This window comes from Mirounga leonina, unplaced genomic scaffold (genome assembly GCF_011800145.1).
Source record: "Mirounga leonina isolate KUSES-001 unplaced genomic scaffold, KU_Mleo_1.0 Mir_92, whole genome shotgun sequence".
Taxonomy (NCBI): Eukaryota; Metazoa; Chordata; class Mammalia; order Carnivora; family Phocidae; genus Mirounga; species Mirounga leonina.
Window position 1 is genome coordinate 23,656,632 of NW_023270852.1, and position 22,489 is coordinate 23,679,120.

At 38.4% G+C, this 22,489-nt stretch overlaps 1 protein-coding gene across 1 annotated transcript in view; it reads right to left on the minus strand.

The window, feature by feature from the left end:
• The window catches only part of LOC118004277 (disks large homolog 2), a 776,050-nt gene that overhangs the window by 446,939 nt on the left and 306,622 nt on the right, over nucleotides 1-22,489 (minus strand). The window contains exon 9 of the mRNA XM_034995567.1: nucleotides 3,960-4,115. Within this exon, the coding sequence (XP_034851458.1) occupies nucleotides 3,960-4,115 (156 nt within the window). The remainder of the gene's footprint in view (nucleotides 1-3,959; nucleotides 4,116-22,489) is intronic.

The following is a 22,489-nucleotide window of genomic DNA, read 5'->3' on the forward strand; positions in this document are numbered from 1 at the left end:
ATATATATATATATATATATATATATATATATATATATATATATATACACACACACACACACACACAAATATATATTTATATATTATTTATTATATATAATACCATATGTATTATATAATATATATAATCACATATTGCAACTTAAAGGTGAGGCATTTTTTTTCAACACTTTTGATGGGCTTTTTTAGTTTATACCTTTGTAAAAAGCTTCCCTAGTATGGTACCTTGCACTTTATCAGTGCTTGATAAATCTTGGTTGGATGAAATGAAAGATATATTCTTGTAATATCCTGTTGAGGGCAGAAGATCCCCAATATTTGTATTTTATTATAAGTAGAAGTACGCATTAGTCATGAAGACAGTGACTTGAGTTCTTCATCATTACAGAGTTGAATAAGGGCTTGTCCATCTAATTTTAAGTTTTCAGGTACCTCTGAGGTTCTATAGATTATTTAAGGTCACAGTGGAAAAAGCAAGAACCCTTGAACTTTACCCCTGAATTGTCTATCAGCTGCATTTCAAGAAACATCTGCTCAGAGTGGTATTTTCCATTGCAGAGGAAGTAAATAATCTCTGAAAGGAATTACTCAGTTTTCATGAAAAACGGACAGTTACCTAATGAAATGATAATGTACTGACTATTGAGATAATATAAGGTGAAAGTGCAGTACAAGAAGTGAGCTCTAGTCTGCTGTTCTTTGTTTCAATGTACAGATTCATTCACTCCTAGGGTAATTTTAGGTACCCATAAGACCTGAGTAAAGCACAGCTTTAGCCATCATGTGTTCCTGAACAAGGATCTGTCTGCTTGTCTGCAGATCTTATTTCCATGTTTATTTAGTTACTCAAGAATTTTGAGCTGCTGTTGTGCCAGAGACTATGCTAAGTGTTAGGGGTTTAGCAGTGCACAGAGCAGACACAATTCCACCTGGGAGCTTACAGCATCCAGTGTGAGACAGGAGTTTGGTTTTAAAAATCATATAAATAAATATATAATTATAAATTGCTTGAGTCTTACGGAAAAAAAAAAAAGAGCAAGAGACAATACAATAGGGGATCAGATTTTCTTTCAGGGAGCTTCTCTGAGGAAGTGCAATTTAAGCTTCCATCTAAGATGACCAGAAGTTAACCAGGCAAAGTGTAGTAAGAGCTTTTCAGTTTGGGGAAAGAGCATGTGTGAAGCATTTGAAATAGGTAGAGGTTTAGTGCATTTTGTGAATGTGACTAGTGTGATCAGCAAAGGGAGGAGTGAAATGAGGTGTTTAAGAGGCAGGCAGGGGCTAGGTCATGCATAGCTTGGATGCTATATTAGTGACTTTGCATTTTATACTAATGCAAAAGAGGAGAAAGATGCGATCTGTATTTTTAACAGATCACCTTGGTTGCACTGAGAATAAATCAGGAGGACAACAATGGAAGTGGTGAGACCAATTAGGAGGCTATTGTAGGTGGGAGATAAGGGAGGCTTGGGTTCAAGTGCTAAAAATAGAAGTAGAGGGGAATAAATAGATTGGAGATACATTTTGGAGGTAGAATCAATAGGACTTGAAGACAGACTGAATGATGGGTGTGAGGGAGAACAGGTGTTAGGTATGATTCTCAAGTTTTGGCTTGAGGAATGAGGTAGATGAATGTGCCATTTACTGAGCTGGGAAAGTGTGGAAGGGGAGAAAAGTGGGATGAAATCAAGAACTTCAGTATCAGTGTATTGGTGACAATGTCACTAAAATGTGTGTACATATGTGTATGCATATGTGTATATGTGACTTTTTTTTTGAAATGAGGGATAAAATAGGAAAAAAAAAAAAAAAAACAAGAAGGGGACAGAATTAGACTAGAAAATAGAATTCCCAATTGGGTGATGGAGGGTGAGAGTTGGAGACTGGGGCATATCAGGATTGCTGAAGGTGTGTAATCTGAAACAGACATATTCAACATTATACCATATATATTTTTTTAATTTGGGAAAAACAACAACAACAAAAAAGAAACCCCATGGTCTTCATAATACAAATTACAGAAAGTAAACTGCAAAAGAATTGTATCTGGTAGATCCACATAAGAGGTAGATTCTACCACTGCTTATTGGTGAGTTTTAAGAGAGAGATGCATCAAAATCTCCAGCAGGATGAAAGAAATGTGACTTTTAGGTTTATTAAAAAAAGAGCATGGGTTATTGACACTGAGCCTGAAGGGAGATGAGAAGGTAGGATAAAAATAGAGAAAGGAGAGACAAAATGAAATGAGCGGAGAATTTTTCCAGCAAGCAAAGACATCTCCGCCATCATGCCTATGCTGGTCCTCTGGGTTTGAATCCCAGCCCTGCCACTTACTAGTGGATGATCTGGGGCCTGTCAGGTAACTGCTAAGCGTCAATTTCCTTACTTGTAAAATGAAGATATCGATAACATCTACTTCATAAGGTGACTGTCAGGGTTACAAGATATTCATAAGAAGTACTTAACAAAATGCCTGGCACAGAGGAGAGCTCAGTAAGTGTTAGCTGACTTTGCATAGCTGATTATAGATGCCTAAATACCAGGAAGTCATTATTGTAGGTGTGTGTGCACCTTCTGCTTCCCTATGGCTATGGTAATTTTGCCGTCTTGGCTTCAAAATTGAATAGTCTGCTGTATCAAGAAGTAGCTTTTATTATTTGTTAAAAATATAAAAAAAATAATTAATATTTATGAAGCATTCTAAAATGCTATTAGGCTTTAATGGTTGCAAATTAGTGAAAATGCCCCAGCTGATTACATGGCTAAAAATATGTTTTCTCATGTATTTCTAGAAATGTTATGTATAATTAAAATTTGTTATTTAACTCCTCTAGAAAGGCCAATAATTGACTTTTAATTATTTCTTTGAAAATATAAAAGAAAAACAGAGATGATGTTCTAAGGAGACCCTTTTGATATATCCATTTTCACCTTGAATCATTTTAAAATCTATATTTTCTTGACCTTAACAGTATTATGGAAACATATGAAGGTATTCTATCTGAAAACATAATCAGATAAGCACCTCATTATATGTAGGAACATCATGATTGAGATCTCCTGATTTAAACGGAACTGGAACTACCTTTTGGAACACTAGATTCTCCTTTTATTGCTCTCCTCTCTCTCTGACTTTTGCTATTGTGTAAAGATGAGGTTTTATTATTTAGCATACATATACTTCAGAATACTGATACAGAATCATATCCAACCTTTAGTCTTAGAATGATTTGTTTACAGAGTTGTGGAAAGACTCAAAACATTCTAAGTCAAATCTGAACTTGGCATTTATTGGCAATATCATACCAAGGGCAATGCCTTAACTTCTTTGAAGCCTCGTTTTCTTATATAAAATGGGAGTAACTAAATAAAGAGAACATGGTAAAAACCTACTGTGATAACATACCATAAAGGTTAAAATTCTTTGTGGTTAGATAGAACCAGCTAATGATGTAGTTTGGGGCAAGTTGTTTAATACCTTAAGGAGTCAACTAAATAGTGGTATTAATTTAATATTTTGATTAAAATATTAAATGGCAATAATAGTACCTACTTCTTAGGCTATCTTATACCTGCAGAATAGTAGTGATTATTAAATATTATTCAAAAATGTACTGAGTACATGCTCTTTTATCCTTCTGTACGAGGGAAATAGTGCTAATTAAATTCCAAGATTAATTCTTCTGGAAAAATATAATTAATACCTTATTAAAAATGCATGGGAACCAAGAACATTTGGAAAATCATGTGATCATGTCCGAGTGCTCTGTGATCACACTAGGAAGAAAAACAAAAAGGCAATGTTCTTAATTTCTCCCATTGCACCAAAGAAGCAGAACATCTCTCCACTGAGGAAGATGTCAAGTACAAGAGAAGTGAGCAGAGGTGGATTCTACCCATTCAGCCTTGTGGAAGCACATGCAATTTGAGAAAATGAAGCGAGGAAGCTCATGCAGTACCTGGTTATCTCAGAGTCAGGGAGCAGGCCTAGGTGGTAGTGGGGGTAGGGAGCTGAGAGAAGGAAGCTTTTGTCACACTCAACAGGGGAATAGTGCCTGGGAGAAGCAGGCTTATCACACAGTTTGTTCACAGTGCTGTAAACAGGTTCCGGAGGCCTGGTGACACAAGAGGAAGAGAGAGAGATGCACGGTTAGCAAACACACCCAACAGCTGTGCAACTAGCCGCATTTCACCATATGCAAAAGTAAACACCCAAAACAATGTCTTAGGATTTGTGAGGCTTGAAGAAAAAGTCTTTTTAAGAAATACTACCTCTGGGTAGAAATGAGAACTTTGGCTGATATTGGGCATGGTGAAAATTCAGATGCCTGATACCTCAGTAGAGTCATAGTCAACTTACAAACGCCATACCTTTTGGATAGTGTTGCCTTAAGTGCCAAACTTTGGGATCCTCTGACATGGCTCCTTTTTCAACTTTAGTCTCATCTTAAATGTAAACTTTACAGAGACCTTCCTGACCCCTTTAGCCAGGCCATCCTGTTATTTTTCACAGCACCCTGTCCATACTTCATAATATTTTTTCTGAGCATGAAATCATCTTGTTTGTTTTGTTTAATTTATAATTACCACTCTCACTACACCATAAATTTTCTGAGGACAGAAACTACATTTATTTTGTTAACCACTTAGAGTCAGTCCACATCCCATAAATATTTGTTGTATTCACATGTGAATGAATAAATTGACAAAACTTCACACATTTATGTCACAATTTTTGGGGAGTGTTGGCCTTACCGAGAAGTCTAATTGCTTATATGATCTCAGTGATTCCCCTCTATATTTACGTATAAATTGCCACCCAACAATTAGTTTCAGAGAGTTTTCTACCAAGAGGATAATCACTTTAGTAAAATTTCTATTAAATGAATTAATCTAGAGATACTAAAACATTATCTAAAACAGCAACATCTTTTAGTTGTTACAAACATGCCTAGTAAATTTCAGTTATAACTTTTGCCAAACACATATGTACTACAAAGTCCTTGGTTATTTTAAAAAAAAAATCTCACAACTCTGTACCCACTCTTTTAACACATGGTCTGAAATTGCTACCAGTATCTTCCATTTAAGGTAAGAATTGAAAGATCCAAATTCAAATGGAAGAACTATCTGGCAGTCTGGGTGGGAGGGTAAGGAGCAGGTCAGGAAATAGGGCAATGTCCACAAGGCCAGACCCTGGTGTGGGAGAGAGCACCCCTTGGGTCCAGGAGACATCAGGGGCAGCAAGTGGTGGCCATATCCCTGAGCAAAGATACAGGAAGTATAGGTGGTGAGCTCAGTGAAGGCATAGTTCCATGTTTCTGTAGCTCCCAAAGTGGTCCCCAGTGTTGCTCAGTCAACGCTTCTTGAACAGAGCAGGGGAGAAAAGAGGATAAGCAAAGCATTAAAAACAAACTTTACTGGGCACCTGGGTGGCTCAGTTGGTTAGGCAACTGCCTTCGGCTCAGGTCATGATCCTGGAGTCCCGGGATCGAGTCCCGCATCAGGCTCCCTGCTCGGCAGGGAGTCTGCTTCTCCCTCTGACCCTCCACCCTCTCATGCTGTCTCTCTGTCATTCTCTCTCTCTCAATAAATAAATATCTTTAAAAAAAAAAAACAAAACAAACTTTACCTAATTTATAGTATTACTGTGGGCCGGTCATGGCTTACACACTATCTAGAGAATTAGTTTCTTCCCTAACACAAAGCCTTCCATAACATAGCAAAAGATGCCTTGATCTGTTTGCTTTCTACAACACAGTAGAGGGGCTGAGGAGTGGACAGGAGGAATCCAGAGGCTTATTTCGTCATCCAAATAACTAGCTCAGTGGTAAGATAAGGTGCTTTATAATAGAGTTGGCTTGTTCTATCCCAGTGGCTAATAAAATAACATTGACGAGAAGATTTTTAAAGTTTCTTCAATGAAATAGCCAATTTTTTCCCCCTCACTTTACGGAAGCTAGCATATATTCTTGTTCAGACAAGTGCTCCTTTTTCAGAAAAAAACCAAGTAAGTTTGTCAATTTCTGTTTGTCAATTATATAGAATACACACAATTCATAATGACAAACAGCAGCCCTTAAAAAAGGCAGCTATAAGATCATTTTACAAAGGTATTTTTATCGGGGCACCTGGGTGGCTCAGTCGGTTAAGCGGCTGCCTTCGGCTCAGGTCATGATCCCAGGGTCCTGGGATCGAGCCCCACGTCAGGCTCCCTGCTCAATGGAGAGCTTGCTTCTTCCTCTCCCTCTCCCTGCTGTTCTGCCTACTTGTGCTCTCTCTCTCTCTGTCAAATAAATAAAATCTTTTAAAAAAAAAAGTGTTTTTATCAGTTTTTTTAAGTAATTCACACTGTGTGAAGTGATGTAAGGGAAAGATGCTTTCAGTTATCCACTGAAATACATCCTTTAAAACTGTCAGATTTGATAATGTTCTTGATTTTTTTTTGGGGGGGGGGGCTGTTTTTGCTTTGTTAATATACTCAGCTTTAGGAAGACTGATGTGTATTTCCATGGTTTTGGAGACAGAAAGACCCATGATGCCAATCTGATAAAGAAAATTGGCTTGGGAGATCACCGTTTTGTCTGCACTGAAAACGGGGTTATCCACACAAAAACTCAGCTTGAAAAGGGCTTTGTATTAATGAGATACATAACTATCAATTAAATAAGATATGAGGAGGAATGTATGAGCTCTATGGGAATTTTTCTGCATAAGTGATCACAGGAGGACCTAATATTATTTTCCATATTTCCTGCTCTATGATTGAGCTGCTGTGGCAGAAATGGCCAGAGATGGATTGCCTCCCAAACATCCATTTACTCCTTTTTTTCTTATTAAGAGGAAGTCAGTTTTCCACTAGTCACTTTTCCTGTAGTAAAACTTTATTTCTTAATCTCCCTTGTAGAACTTTATTTCTCAGTCTCCCTTGTAGGTAGATGTGGCCCACTGAAAATGTTCAGCCCAATGTAACTGGAGCACAAAGGTTTTGTGGGACTCCTCTGACGGCTGCTTAAAGGGGAGCTGACTCAGCTAGGACCCCTGTGATTTTGCTCTTTCCCATTTCCTCCCTTTGCTTACCTGGAACCTGGATATAATGGCTGGAGCTTCAATGGTCATCTTGGACCATGAAGCAACCTTGAGACTACAAAGAAACAATACAGTTAGGGACCATAATGGTCACTGTGTCACTGATGATAAGGAGTGAAACTACGCCACTTCTGAACTTTCTACCTCTGGATTTCTTTTATGAGAGATAAAGTATGTTTATGCTAGTGTCATTTTTTTTTTTTTTTTGTAAATGAGACTTAGTATTAACAGATAGACTCCTGCAAAATGTAAGACTGATAATCGAATACAAAGAAATAACTACAGATAGGGGCTACCAAAAGGGGCTAATACATTTAATTATGTTAGAGGTCCATCTGACACATTTTGTATACACAGAAAAATATAAAGAACACTATTGTCTGGCTTTGTTGAGAGCCTGTGACTGTTCATAGAGAACTCACTGCATCTTTATTAAAAATATTACATATATAAAATGGTAACTGATTTAAACTGCCAGCACAGGGCTTAAGAATAAGGGAACTGATGACTTCTTTTAGGTCATAAAATATTCTCATGATGATGTCATTTCAGTTAACATCATGCTTTCTGCCTAGGAGGGCTGATTTAATTTTCTCAGGCTGCTGTTGATTTCACAGACCAAGAAAATGATGTTATCAATTTTCTCCTAGTCCTTCTACCTCAGTAGAACTGTATTTTGAAACAAATTATCAGAATCAAACCTGGCTAATATATATATTAAGGAAAAAAATCCTACTTGGATTGTACTCAATTAAATGAAGAGGAAAAAACTCTCTGAACACTACAATAAATTCAAGACAATAAAAATTAGGCCCTGTCCATTGTCCAGTGTTGAACTCTTAAAACCTTTGCCTATATCCTTTTGGAATCATTTTATGGACATAATATTATTTCATGACTCACTCTTTTCAGTAGATTTGGTGTTGGGGGCAGGCTTAGATAACTTGAATTTTAGAAGAGGGACCTTATATCTTTGCTTACAGTCACTTTCAAAACTTTTTTATGGTGGATTGATTTCTTGCCTAGGCTTAATTACTCATGATTCAAAGTCTGAACAAAGCAGAAATACACCTATTGAAACTGCAGGCTCATTTATACCTATTGTTCAGTCTTTCATCCTTTATTTATTTACAAGTTATTTTGTACAGTCACTGACTATTGAGTGGACATTTCTAATTCAGCTGAATTGTGAGAACACTTGCTATCTCAGAAGATAGGTAGATGAAAAACACCAAAATATAACGGAACACTTGACAAACTTGACTGAACCTTTTTGCAATATTCACCATGTCCTCTTGCAACCAAACAACTAAACTAAAAATATCAGTGAGAATGTCCTTCCAAGTGGCATAAAAATGGAGTTGATATTGGAAGATTTCTGCCTGCTAGATTCACTACAGTCCTAGGATTCTACTGTGTATTATGTACAATACAGGCCATAGTACAATATCCAGTAAGTACTACAACAAGCTACAGTCTGAGCATGGGAAATAGCATATAGCAGGTACTCGAGAAACATTTCTTGGAATAAATGGATTTTTTTTTTTTTTTAACTATTCTCCATTGAGAGCAATGAAAAATTTCTGGCTCTTCCAAGGAAGCCCAAAGTTCTGCTGAATCTTCTAACTCCATTTAAAGTTTGAGGACATCATTAATTCTCACAGGTTATCCAGAAGGACGGAAACCCCAATGTTGTCAGAAACTACCCGCTTTAAGTACTAGGTGTGCATGGTTCACCTCCTCTAGAGGGCCAGGTCTCATGCACCTGCAAGCCCACCCATGGTTCCTGTGAGAGTCACCCCACGGGCTCGGGGCACAGACATATCTCAGGCTTGAGTTCCAGAAGTCCTGATGCCAGCAGGCAGCATTCTTAGTATTTCCCTGCAGTGATATTCTCTGTGACCTCTCTGCCAGACAGACAAGAAATGCCAATTTATGAGCTGTCACTGGGATCTGGGTGGCAGGAACAGATGCCACGATCACTTCACATTGATTCAGTAAAGAAGTGCCACGGGAAACGACTTCAGGCAGTGTGAATCAGCCAGTCACAACCTGAAAGAGTCTGTTTATCCTATTATAAACCTCCAGAGTCGCCTGGGTCAGGAGGTAATGAATATGGAAATGCAGTCTGAAGTGCCTCCTGTCTCTCTTCTTTATGTAGATGCCCCCAGAAAGGGGGGAAAGGAGTTAAAGATTATGAGTGTAATCTCTAAGTGAATTTATAAACAAATCATTTATTTTGCTGTCCACCTATCAGGGGCCATAGATAAACGGCTTTGCAGTCTCTAGTGTTCAGCCATCAGCATTTATTTGCATATCTATGGGTTTATAATTGCAGGCTCTTATAGCATATAATTAGCACACCCTGGCCCTTGGTGACCTCTCTTCTCCGAACTCCATTAGCACTTGCTATTTGTTCAGCTTCCTTGGCATTTTCAGTTACTAATCCACAAGGATAGTGTGGAGGGAGGTGCTTCATCATACCCTCTCCTAAGGAAAACCACCCTGTCTGCAACTGCCTCTTCCCATTTGTCCCATGGACTCCAAGCCAATTCAGTCCCCTACTCAGCCAAAGCTGCTTAGACCAGGATTGGGACTCTATTCTGCGACCATGACCTGTAGGACCTATAGGGTTGGGCTGGGGAGGGAAACAAAAAGGTAGGCCAATTGGATTCTGCTACTGAGTGTGACTCAAGGAGCAGAAGAAATGACCAGCTGGCAGCATGAGGGAAAGACGCAGACATGTAGAGGACAGCTGTGGCTGTGTCCGCTAATTATAGTGAACCACAGCTAAGCTTCCCAAATTTTGTTGCTAAAGTGTCTAGAGGTTCCTTGAATCTAGAAAAAAGTCTGTGTTCACTCTTTAAGGGACTTATTATTAGGGCTCATGTCATCGAATTTCTCTGCTGGCTCCCATATGACATTAGATGTATAATGAAAATCAACTACCACCTCCTACTGTATTCCTTCACTGGAGCTTAGGTCAGATCACTTGCTTACAATCAAAAGAGTGAAAATAAAACAGGTACTCTGCTTGTTTTTACTGTCATTTTTAGATCACCTCAACTAAACTATGCCACTCAAAGACAAAAGATACAACCTTGGATACCTATGTAATTCCAGAGTACCTGAGACCAATACCTAACGGATCCTTTTATTTATTATGGATTCTTTTGCATTATTTTCTAAGATGCTGCATTAAAATATTACCTTAATTGCAGAGATTTTTGGTGCCGCCTTAAATTTTGTGCCTGATGTGGTACTTCACTTGCGTCACCCTAGTCCTAGCCCTGCCTATACCAGAGATGAAAAATGTTTAATGCAGTGATGACGGTCATTGTTAATATTCATCTGTGTGGCGCCTGAAGACAGGTCAAATGGATAGGACTTCCTTCCCTTAAAGGTAACAGTAAGAGTGACTCACACTCTATTGAGTTTTCCATTCTCCATCAAAGGGACTGCTTTCAAAGCCCAAAGGCCAAAGCAGGCAAGGCCCTCACCTCGTTATACTGTCATATTTGGTACACAGGCCTCCTTCCTTCTCTGATTATTAGCTCTCAGAGGATCAGGCCCAAATCTCATTTATCTTTGTTTCTATATTGCTTTCCTGAATGTAAGAACATATGAGTGAAATACTGTCATAGGAAAGAAATGAAGCTGTGGGGGGAAAAAAAGGGACTGGTATTTTTTATTCTCTCTTTTGGAGCTAGAATTAAAAGGAAGAGTCTAAAATTACAGAAGGAAGGATTTGAGTTATATAGTTGTAGGCTTTTGACCATAAATCTGTCATAAACAATGATATGGATGAATCTATAAACTGCTTAGATTTTAGATTTTCTAACCCTCATCCTATGTGGGCTTCCCTGGCCTCTCTGAAGGTAGCATCCAGCCCTATGCAAGAAATAGAACCAAACTACATAAGTGGATGGCAGCTAGGATGCCAAACACTTGGGTGCCTAAGCATCTGGTATACTGCTTGGCATACTTTGGAGGAAAAGGTTTTTTTTTTTTTTTTTTTGACCTTACAAGTGTGCCTCATGTTCCCCTTTACACATAATGCACTGTTTTGGGGCAAAGGATTTGGAGAAGTAAGCAAAAAAGCATTACATTCTAGGCCTGGGCTAATAGGTCTTAAGGGCAGAATTCTCGGGAGCCTAAAAGTAATTAGAGGATAAAAGAGAATACAAGACCAGGTTGTGAACTATGTGGTGTTACAGGTGAACTGGACATTATAACAAGAAGGATTAAAGAAGAGGCTGACTTCTCTTACACTGAGCATTAAGCAGAAAAGTGTTAGCCATTTGGTAAAGGTGCTATCAGAACTCAAAGTATAACATAGAGAGATGTAGGGAATGAATTGGTCTAGGTGATGTGTAAGAGCTCATTCATCTCTCTCATTCGAAGCACCATGAGGACCTTTGAGTGATGCCTATTTGCACTATACTTGCTTTTCTAAAATGCAGCTTCTTTCTTTTAATGACATTACAAAGCCTTCTCTATACATCAACAAAGTTGTTAAGCTGTAAAATCATATGCAGAGGTAAACTGTTACAAAACAGTGTGGTGAGTGCAAAGAAACAGAGCTAGGTTTGACTCTGGCTCTTCCAAATTACCCTGTGTGGTCTGTGGTTTCTTTTTTTTTTTTTTAAAGATTTTATTTATTTATTTATTTGACAGAGAAAGACACAGTGAGAGAGGGAACACAAACGGGGAGTGGGAGAGGGAGAAGCAGACTCCCTGCTGAGCAGGGAGCCCGATGCGGGACTCGATCCCGGGACTCCAGGATCATGACCTGAGCCAAAGGCAGTCGCTTAACCGACTGAGCCACCCAGGCGCCCTGGTCTGTGGTTTCTTAACTACCTTGACCCTCTGCATTCTCATCTGTAAAGTGGGGATAGTAATGTCAGCCCGAGAGGAACATAAAGCACCTAGCTCAGTGCATGGGATGCACTGTTGAGTTTACCAAATAGCAGCCAATACTTTCTTTTCTTTTCTTTTTAATAAATTTGACATGTAACATTGTCTAAAAGTCTAAGGTATACAGTGTGTTACTTTGAAACATTTATATATTGTAATATGATTGCTGATGTACTGATATTTATCACATTACATAATTACAGTACAGTATTATTGTCTCTTCATAATACAGTACAGTATTATTGTCTCTATTTTCATACTGAGCATTAGATCTCTACCACTTATTTACTGCTCAATACAAGTTTGTACCCTTAAATACTATCACTCCTATCCTACCCACCACCACCATCTCTTGGCAACCACCATTTACTCTGTTCTTTATCTTTTGTTTGTTTGTTTAGGGGGGGCAAAGGGAGGAGACAGAGAATCTTAAGCAGGTTCCACACCCAGTGTGGAGCTCCATCTCACCACCTTGAGATCACGACCTGAGCCAAAATCAAGAGTTGGGCACTTATCTGACTGAGCCACCTCAGCACCCCACTCTGTTTTTTACCTTGTTTATCACTTTCAGGCACTTGTGCTCACAGGGCTGCCTAGCTCCTGAGAATGCTGCTTCCCTATCAGGCAGTTCATGTATTAGCACGCTAATGTCATGTGGATTCTCTACAAGAGAGTAGAACAAAGGAAGTAACAATCTGTGGTTTTCAGTATCACCAAAGGCACGGCATAATGTTGCCTTTTAAAGACTCACTTTTGCTTCTGATATTGAAAAGGCAATTGGTCCTCTATCATAGCCCTTGGGGTTGATGCTTACTTTGTCTGAACTTCACAATTATTTTCATTGTCTCTAACAAGATATCATCTCCAACTCAAACCCCTAATTTGTGCCTGCACCTTCATAATGATTTGCTTTCCTGTATGACTCACAGCTGTGGTGCCATATCAAATTGTTGGGCCATCAGTAATTTGTTATTAGCAATAGTCTATGTACCATGATCTATAAATAATACTTTTAAAAATGGAAAGTAGGATCAATTCACGACTTTCTCTGTAGAAACATCATTCTCAGTTATATTTTACTATGTTTGTTTATTGAGGAGAGAAATGGCAGAGTATGAGGTGCACCATTTAAAGCCATTTTGAAAGTTTTCAATTGTTAAGGTGCTTTATTTTTTTCAAAAGAATGTTCGGGTTTCAACAAAATTAGGCTCTCATGACTATGGTTCATGCAGTGTTTTTTTTTTTGAAATTAGAAGTTGAAAGTCAATGACCTTGATAATGGTGTCTATAATAGGTGTAATCCCAAAGAGGACAGGAATCACCATACCTTGGTATTGGGAAAGTGTGTCCAGCTACAGTATTTTCATGGCATCCTGAAAGATGTTGAAACAAATACTATCTAAGATGCACAAGCCCAAGTATTATGGCTAGACCAAGGTTTTTGACATTTGAATTATTTGAGCAAGGTTTAATATGCCCTTTCACAGTGTTTAAATTCTTTCATTTTTATAAACCTAGCTTTCAAGTTTTTTTTTTCTTTTTAACTGAACTAATAGGATAAAATGTAAATCTACCAAAAAAGCAGGTTAATAGATATTTAGCATCCTGATGGAAAATAATTTTTTTTTTTTTAAATAGGCTCCACATCCAGTGTGGAGCCCAACATGAGGCTTGAACTCACGACCCTGAGATCAAGACCTGAGCTGAGATCAAGAGCTGGACGCCTAACTGACTGAGCCACTGAGGCACCTTGAAAAAACATTTTTTAAGCATAAAATAAATGGAAGAAGTCATATAAAAGATGAGAGATTTGACTACATAAAAATTTAAAACTGCTGAAGTACAAAGAAGTCATAAACAAGCAGTAAGTTGAGAAAGCATCTTCTCAAATACCTTTATCAATATTTTAAAGATGCTCCTACAACTCAAAAAGATAAACCATAAATTTTTTTTTTTAAAGATTTTATTTATTTATTTGAGACAGAGAGAATGAAAGAGAGAGAGCACATGAGAGGGGGAGGGTCAGAGGGAGAAGCAGGCTCCCCGCCGAGCAGGGAGCCCAATGCGGGACTCGATCCAGGGACTCCAGGATCATGACCTGAGCCGAAGGCAGTCGCTTAACCAACTGAGCCACCCAGGTGCCCAAACCATAAATTTTCAATAGAAAATAGACAAAGGCATTTAGCATCCAATCACAAAAGAGAAAATATAAATGACAAATTGATACACACAAGTATAAATGCCTCACTAGGAATAAAAGTAATGCAAATTAAATGCTCTGCCCCCCTTTGCTGTTTAAAAATAATGAAGTATTTTAAAATTGATAAATTACAATTTAGTTGTGGTATGGTGAGCTAGACACTCGTGTTGCTGGTGCTATGGAGTGTTAAACTCCCTTACAACATTCCAAGAAAGCAATTTGGCAACGTATTTCAGAAGTTTCAGAAGTAATCCTGCCCTTTGGTTCAGCAATTCTACCTCTAGTGTGTAATCCTAATAAGAAAGTAAAAAATGTGGACACAGGGGTCCATAGAGAGAAAGTCATTGTAGTTTGTCATAAGGGTAATGCATAACAAAGGTAAACAATCAAAATGTCCAAAAAGGAGACAAAAGGTTTAAAATGTGAGATATAGCCACATGATGGTTTCTTGTTTAGCCATTAAAGATTCACAAAAAATTCTAATGATATAGGAAAATGCTTTCCTTTATCATGTTGAACAAAGTGTAGTACGAAATTGTACATGGGACTGCGGGGACAGTGGAAGCTGAAAACACCTAATTCTCTTAAAGAGCCTAAACTAAGGAGACAGGAAAGAAAATGCTGTGGAGAGTAAGGATTGTACGCAGGGTTGGGGTGGGATGAAAGAGGGCCCTCTAGGAAGTGGTAATAAATAACACATGCAAAGTTAAATGGGAATCTAAAAACATGTCCCATTTAGGAAGTTTAAGAAGGCTTGAGTAGGAGACCAACTTGAAAAGGTAGGCAGGTCTTGAGCACATGTCTAAAATCTGCCAGTGACAGAAAGCCATGGAGGTTAGTGCTCTTCACACTGAATGCAATGAGAGTTCAATCATTTGTACTGTTCATTTTTACATTCATTCATTTATTTCATCTATATTTACCAAAAACCTACCCTGTACCAGGCCCCGAGACAGGTACCATCTATATATATCTATATCTATATAGATATATATATGGTAGTGAGTAAGATAAAATGTTCCCTCTGCTAATTAGGCAAAATCTTGTTCTCAAGGAAATTGGATTGCAAGGAGCAGAGAGACAACTGAGCCACTGGAGGTGACAGGGCATATGTGCATGGGAATTTAGGAAAAGCTGAATTCGTGGAGCTCTGGAAGATGGGATGTAGTGAACTGTTTCAACTCTAGTAGAGCTTTCGCATCAAGATGACACCTTTTCTCTTTCTGCTACTTCCTTCTCCTCTCTCTAGCCATGACCTTCTTTAACTGGTATTTTATAAATGAGATACTCTCTATCTCACTGTTCCAGCTGCTCTTATTTCTGCTTCCTAACAACACCAACTTGCACATGACTCATGACAGACCCTCTGGTCTCCTTTTCATCATTACCTATTAGCTTCATTTTTCACTGACAGGTGTTCATTCGGGCTGCCTTTTAATTAAAAATTCCTGAGAGAACTCAGTAGACCCAGTTCGCTTTTTTTGACTGAATCACATTGCTGGGCACCAGCTAGCCTCTGGATTGGCATCCTTTGGGTCAAGTACACACCCTGTTCATTTGCTGGGGGATGAGCCACCTGACCCTTTCGGTTTTGCCCTTCCAGCAGAGATGTAGGCAAGGCACAGTGGTCTGAGGTGAGCTGGGCATTCCACTGGTATTCTTAAACTTGACCTGATGGGTAACTAAACACATCATTATTTCCAGCCAGGACTATTCAAAAATGGTATAGAGAAAGAAAGCAGGACCATTCCTTTTGGATACAAATTTGGAAACAAAAAAGTTTGAATGATAAAAAAAAAATATGGAACATCACAAAGGTCCCCAAAAGAAGGCCCAAAGCTTAATTATCTCCCTAGGGTTTCTGTTTACCGTGATATTAAAAGATAATCTTATGGAACAAAACATTTACCTCTACAATAATTTTCTTTCCTCAGAGGCTCCAAGATTATATCTGTAACACTTAAACCAAAGGTTTCTGGATCTGATAAGATCTTGAGTTTTTAAATTCACACCTACATAAAAATTTCTGAATATGTTTAGCCAAATCGTATCTTCTAAAATAGAATGCAAAATGTTAATTCCGCTATCTACTTCTGTATGCCAATTTTATGTTATTAATACAGAGTCTGTAGGGGAGAAAATACTTTACACCTTTAACTGAAAGAAAGCTCAGCTTGAGTACAACAGCAGCTCCTAGGAGGAAGAAAATAATGTTCAAATATAATTCTATACTTATCAACAGGAAGGGTGAGGTGGCTTTAACCAAGTCACTTAGATGGATTTCTTTCCCATCCCTTTGCAATGGTCCGTTTTCCTCTATTTCATGCAGCTGTTACACCGTTTACTCTTCTGGGCCTGTTATTGCAAGCAGGTTATAAAGACTGCCTTATGGCCCGGAAGAAAGGGTAAGACATCCATAAACAAGAGACGGCTATAGCACTGCTTTGCTCTCTTTGGAGAGGACCACCAGCTAAGAAGCACTTCTACTGGGATTTCAGACCAAGACATAGACTGAAGTCCTAAATTCCCTTGGGCTGATGCTTCACATTACTTCAAAATTTACACATATTGATCCTTTCTTCCAACCCTGTATTTGTATATGTAAATGTATCAGTTGTTCCTGGTTCCTAAGAAGGGTCTCGCTCCCATTTTCTCCACAAATCCTTCTGAAGTATACCTGATTGTAGATTTTTCTCCTTTCTAAACTCCCATACAGTCTATTCTTAATGCCTGCTACTTGGTTTTGTACTCTGATATATTTTAAATGATAAAAATAACAACTACATACATGTATCTTGGGAACCTACTAGGAGGCAGGCCCTGTGTTACATACGCTTTGTATATTCTACATCCTGTAATCCTCCCATAAATTCTAAGATGTATATAATAGTATCTGCAAGGCTTAGCACTACCTTGTCTCCCCTCACATGGCTGACTTGTTGGTGGGGGGGCTGGACTTTGAACCCAGGTTGTCTGGCTGCAAAGTCTGGGTGGGTAACCATTATGTTGTTGTTTTGTAAACTCTTTTTTCTAGCATAAACTTTCCCTCAAGGGTCTAACTACATTCTTGGTCATCTTGGCAATTATAGCCCCTATTTTAAAGGCAGTAGAGAATAGAACAAAGAGAGCAAGCTGTGAGTCTGATTGTCTGGACTCAAGTTCCAGCCCCATTACTTTTATAAACCATGTGATCATGGGCAATTTGTTTACCTCTAAGCCTCAGTTTCCTCTCCTGTAAGCATGAATGGTGCCTACCTCTTACAGCCTTCTGAGCATTAGATGAAATGATGCTTGAATAGTACTTAGCACAGTGCCTGGCAGGCACTCAATAAATGCCATGACTATCACAGGTATTCGAACAGGAAATCTGGCAGTGACCTGCTTAATATGTCCTAGTCATTTTTGTGGATGGAAATTCATTCTTAAGAGATAATTTCCTCTTATGATGACAAAATCATATTTACAGCCATGCCCAGGGTTGTCAGAAATAGCAAATAAGAATAAAGAATGTTCAGTTAAATCTGAATTTTGAGTTAACAATGAATAATTTTTAATATAAATGTTAATATTGCCTGGGACATATTTATACTAAAGACCTATTTATCGTTTATTGTTGTTTAAATTCCAATTAACTGGATGTCATTCTTTTATCTGGCAACCAGCTGGCCCCTTTGCCATTAAGCTCCTGTCCACGACCAATATTCTGCCTTGCAGCATATTCATTCACACTGGGGTACAGTTTTATCTTTTTACTCTGATGCTCCTTTTGGTTTGCTGCGTTAAGTCAGCAAATGTGCTTCATTTATTTTTGTATACCCACTGCTCAATATTATATCTCTGTATCTGTGCCTGAATTTATATCTATGCCCAAATCTATATGCAGATATATAATTTTAGATAGACATTTGATCTTGATCATAGTATACATATTATTATGCTATTGCTTTTATTTTTTAAATTTACATATTCTGACAGACATCCTTCTAAGTTAGCACACATAGCACCATCTACATTTTCTCTAATAGCTGCAAAGACCCTCCTCATACACCAGTGCTGGTGGTATAAACTGCTAAACCTATGACCCAGAAATCCCACTTCCAGGAATCTGTCCTGTGAAACGGAGTACAGCAGGTGTACACAGATTATCATTATCACAAAGTCTGTGAAAGCAAAACACTGGAAAAACAACATATGTTCATTAGCACTGAACAGACATGTAGGTATTAAAAATATTGCTGTGTAAGATCTGATGACATGGAAAGATACTCAGAACCTACAATTAACTGAAGAAAGCGGGTAAAAATAGCATATTCAGTTTAACCCAGTTTTTGTAAACAATAAAAAAGATGAAGTATGGGCGCCTGGGTGGCTCAGTTGGTAAAGCAACTGCCTTCGGCTCAGGTCATGATCCTGGAGTCCCGGAATCGAGTCCCGCATCGGGCTCCCTGCTCAGCGAGGAGCCTGCTTCTCCCTCTGACCCTCCCCCCTCTCATGTACTCTCTCTCATTCTCGCTCTCTCAAATAAATAAATCTTTAAAAAAAAAAAAAAGATGAAGTATGATCTCAATTTTGTATAATAGATGATGAGAAAAAAATTTGGAAGCATATGCCAGAGAATTTGCTGAATATCATTTCTGGGAAATATGTTCACATTAAATTTTTATTTTCTCTCAATATTACATGTTTTTAAATGACTTTTAAAGGACATTACAAATTGTTCATTGTAGAAGCTAAGAATCTGCATATGAATCTGCCATGAATCAGCATATATAGCATGCTGCCAATTTTATGAGAAGCATATCTGTATGTCTATATGTATGCTAGGAAAAGTCACTGGAATGTTAATGGTGCTTTCTCTGAGTGGTGAAATTATAGGTAATTTTGATTTCCTTAATTATATTTTCCTGTATTTTAAGTTACTTTTAAAAAAATACATATTTTTTTTCTATTCCAGAGGACTGTTAGGGATTTATGTTGGGTCTTGTTCATTCAGCCCCAGAAATCTACATATTCTCAAATGAGTCAGAAATAAAAAATAAATTTCCCCACTTTAGGGCTGATTTTTCTTTAAACTGAGCAACTTTTATTTCTATGTGATACGTAGGTACTAACAAGGTATTATATGAGTGGCAATGCAGCATTATGAATATTTGGTTGTGACTAACAGGATGACTTAACTGGCATCACCATATTTCCTGTTTAAATGTGTCAGAATCTCAAATGGCTCCAGTTATGCAAATATATTCATTTATTAAGAGGATCCCAGTTAAGGTTTAGTCTACTTCAGAGAAACTATGTGCTAGCCAGAATTCTTTTATAGAAATGATAACAATTAAAACAAATTAACAACTGTGTTTTCTTTTTTTTTTAACTAATGCATTTACTCATTCATCTACCATCTATTTATGTATTTAGAGAACATACAGGGAAGCTATGAACATGGTGGATGGAGCATGAGTTTACAGGCAATGAGACCTGGGTTTGAAGAATGTGGCTTACCTTAAAATCTACCTTATAGGACTGCGGTGAGATTAAGTGAGATAATCTATGCAAGGCTTTAATGAATCACTGCCATATGGTAGATGCTTAGTCAATAGCTATTTTTATGTACTAATCTAGGTGATGTGGATGATAAAAATCTGATACAGACATAGATGCTTCCCTTAAGCATCACTTTGTCTTAGAGAGAGGATATGTGTGTGTGTGTGTGTGTGTGTGTGTGTGTGTGTAGTAAAATAGATCCAAACTGGTTAACTGTGATGGGAGGGAAAGATAAGACTATCTTGGGAATTCAGATTAAGAGGAAATGGTATCCAGCAGGGAGAATCTTTGCAGGGGATACTGGAGCTGGGCTAGTACCAGTAGATAGGATTGAAACACATGAAAATGAAGTGGTGGCTGAGGGAAGCATGTTTGGTCAAGGACACAGCAAGAGAGAGCAGGGTAACTGGTAAAGCCAGTTAGTTACCTGGTTAGGTTGATCAGAGCATGGAAACACAAAGGGGGAAAGTGGAAGATATTCTGAAAATATAATAATGCACAAAATATGAAACCTTTTATAGGAAAACTTCTATTTTAATAAATTTCCTCAACTCTTGGGGACATTAAGTGGATTATGTGTTTTTGAGGAATTTTACACATATTTAATCTCCTAGGTAGTAACACATTTTAGTGAAACACAGACCAAGTTTGAGTCCCAATTCTACTACCTATTAGCCGTGCATTTTTATTTCTTTTAAAGATTTTATTTATTTATTTGACAGAGAGCACAAGCAGGGGGAGCGGCAGGCAGAGAGAGAGGGAGAAGCAGGCTCCCCACTGAGCAGGGAGCCCAACATGGGGCTCGATCCCATGACCCTGAGATCATGACCTGAGCTGAAGGCAGATGCTTAACCATCTGAGCCACCCAGGCGCCCCTACCTGTGCATATTTAGACAAGCTACTTAATCTTTCTGATTTTCAAACCTATGCCATTGTGAGAGATAGCACATGACAGCACTATTGTGAAAATGAATAGGAAAAAAGTATCCAAATGACTTATCAGAATGCTTGAGATTGGCAGAACTCAGCCAACATTAAGCATACTCACCGGAGTCACCAAGACTATTCTCCTCACCATTTCCTAAGCCTCCTCTCCCTCACTGTCAAACAGTTTTGAGATAATCATTCTGATCACCCTCCTGTTCATGCTCTGAGGAGTTTTAAGTAAGAGAGCTCTCCTTGTATGCTGTTGGCCAAACTATTTCCAGTTGGTTGAGTAAGAGCACAAGTTACACAGAGTGATGAGATGGCTGGCATTGAGGTCCATTTGGGGAGAGGACTCCTGGCTTATCTGGAGGATCCAGAGAGATCCTGACTGGACCAGTACATCCAATGAAAATGAGAGCTGCTTGTAAATGACCTACTGTAATGAATGAAGATACAGGAACAAAGAAACCAGATGGAGGAGATTTTTCTTTTTCTTTTTTAAAAACTATCAATAATGCTGAACCCCCCATCTACTCTATCTAACCAATCCAGAAAAGATTCAGCAGATGGGAGAAATTTAGAAAGATATATTCTGATCACAGCTATTTGGCATCTGTGATAGGTCCTTGAGATGGTGAACAGCTAGTCCTAACCCTGACATGCATTTAGCCATAAGGATATTGTCTGTTCTGCTGTAAGGTGGTAGGTAGCTATGTATTTAAGGAACTTAGAAGTATCTAACATTCCTATATAAAAACATTTGTTTCACAGAAAAGGGGGATTAGGGAAAAGAGCATTTCTGAATTACACTAACATAAGCTGCCCATCCCTCCCTCCCTCCCTCCCTCCCTCCCTCCCTCCCTCCCTCCCTTCCCTTCCCTTCCCTTCCCTTCCCTTCCCTTTTCAGATTTATTTATTAAGGGGGGGGGGAGTAGAGGGAGAGAAACCTGAGCAGACTCCTCGCTGAGCGCAGAGTCCAACATGGGGCTCGATCTCATGACCCTGAGATCATGACCCAAGCCGAAACCAAGAGTCGGACGCTTAACCAACTGAGCCACACAGGTGCCCCTGAAATACTAATTTGTGTTTTGAACTTACTATGCTTTTTCCTCCCCAAGTTGGCAGCAGATATGCAGACGCTTGTATTCTCTTGTTTCACTGGAGATAGGTATACAGAAGGGAAAGCAGAATTTCCCAAACAAACTCTCTTCCTGGTTTTGTTCTTCAAAAGTCTAATGATAGAAGCCTATGATTAGATGTAATCTGACTTGAAGAAAATAAAGTAATGTGTCATTTAAAAAAATGTGTTTATAGAGTAAAATGCATACCTGCAACAGTTGGCAATTTTAATGATAAAATCTGAACAAATTCTGTTTTTGGTAACTCTTAAGAGCAATACCCCTTCTTTGCACATTGTCACTAATACCATCAGTGTTTTAGGGTTATCCAATGTTTTTTATGAAAATTTACACATTGGAAAAATGCCTGGCCATGTTTTCTTCCAATGTGCTCCATTTTGCTTTTACTGCTGGTCATCTGATTTTTCTGAAGTCAAAGACAATGAACTTAAGCCAGTGATCTCCAAACCTGCCTGTGCATCAGAATCACCTGTGAGGGTTTTGGTTCTGTTTTTACTACTACTGCCTGAGCTATATCCTTGGACATCCAGATTCGGTATGTCTGGGGTGGGGCTCAGGACTTTGCCTTTACACAAGTTTTGCAGGTGACTGATGGGTTGTCAGAGTTTGGAACTACAATTTTAGACAGTAGACCTGTTCGTTTTGAGAAAGGAATGAACTAGTCACATTCCTGAAT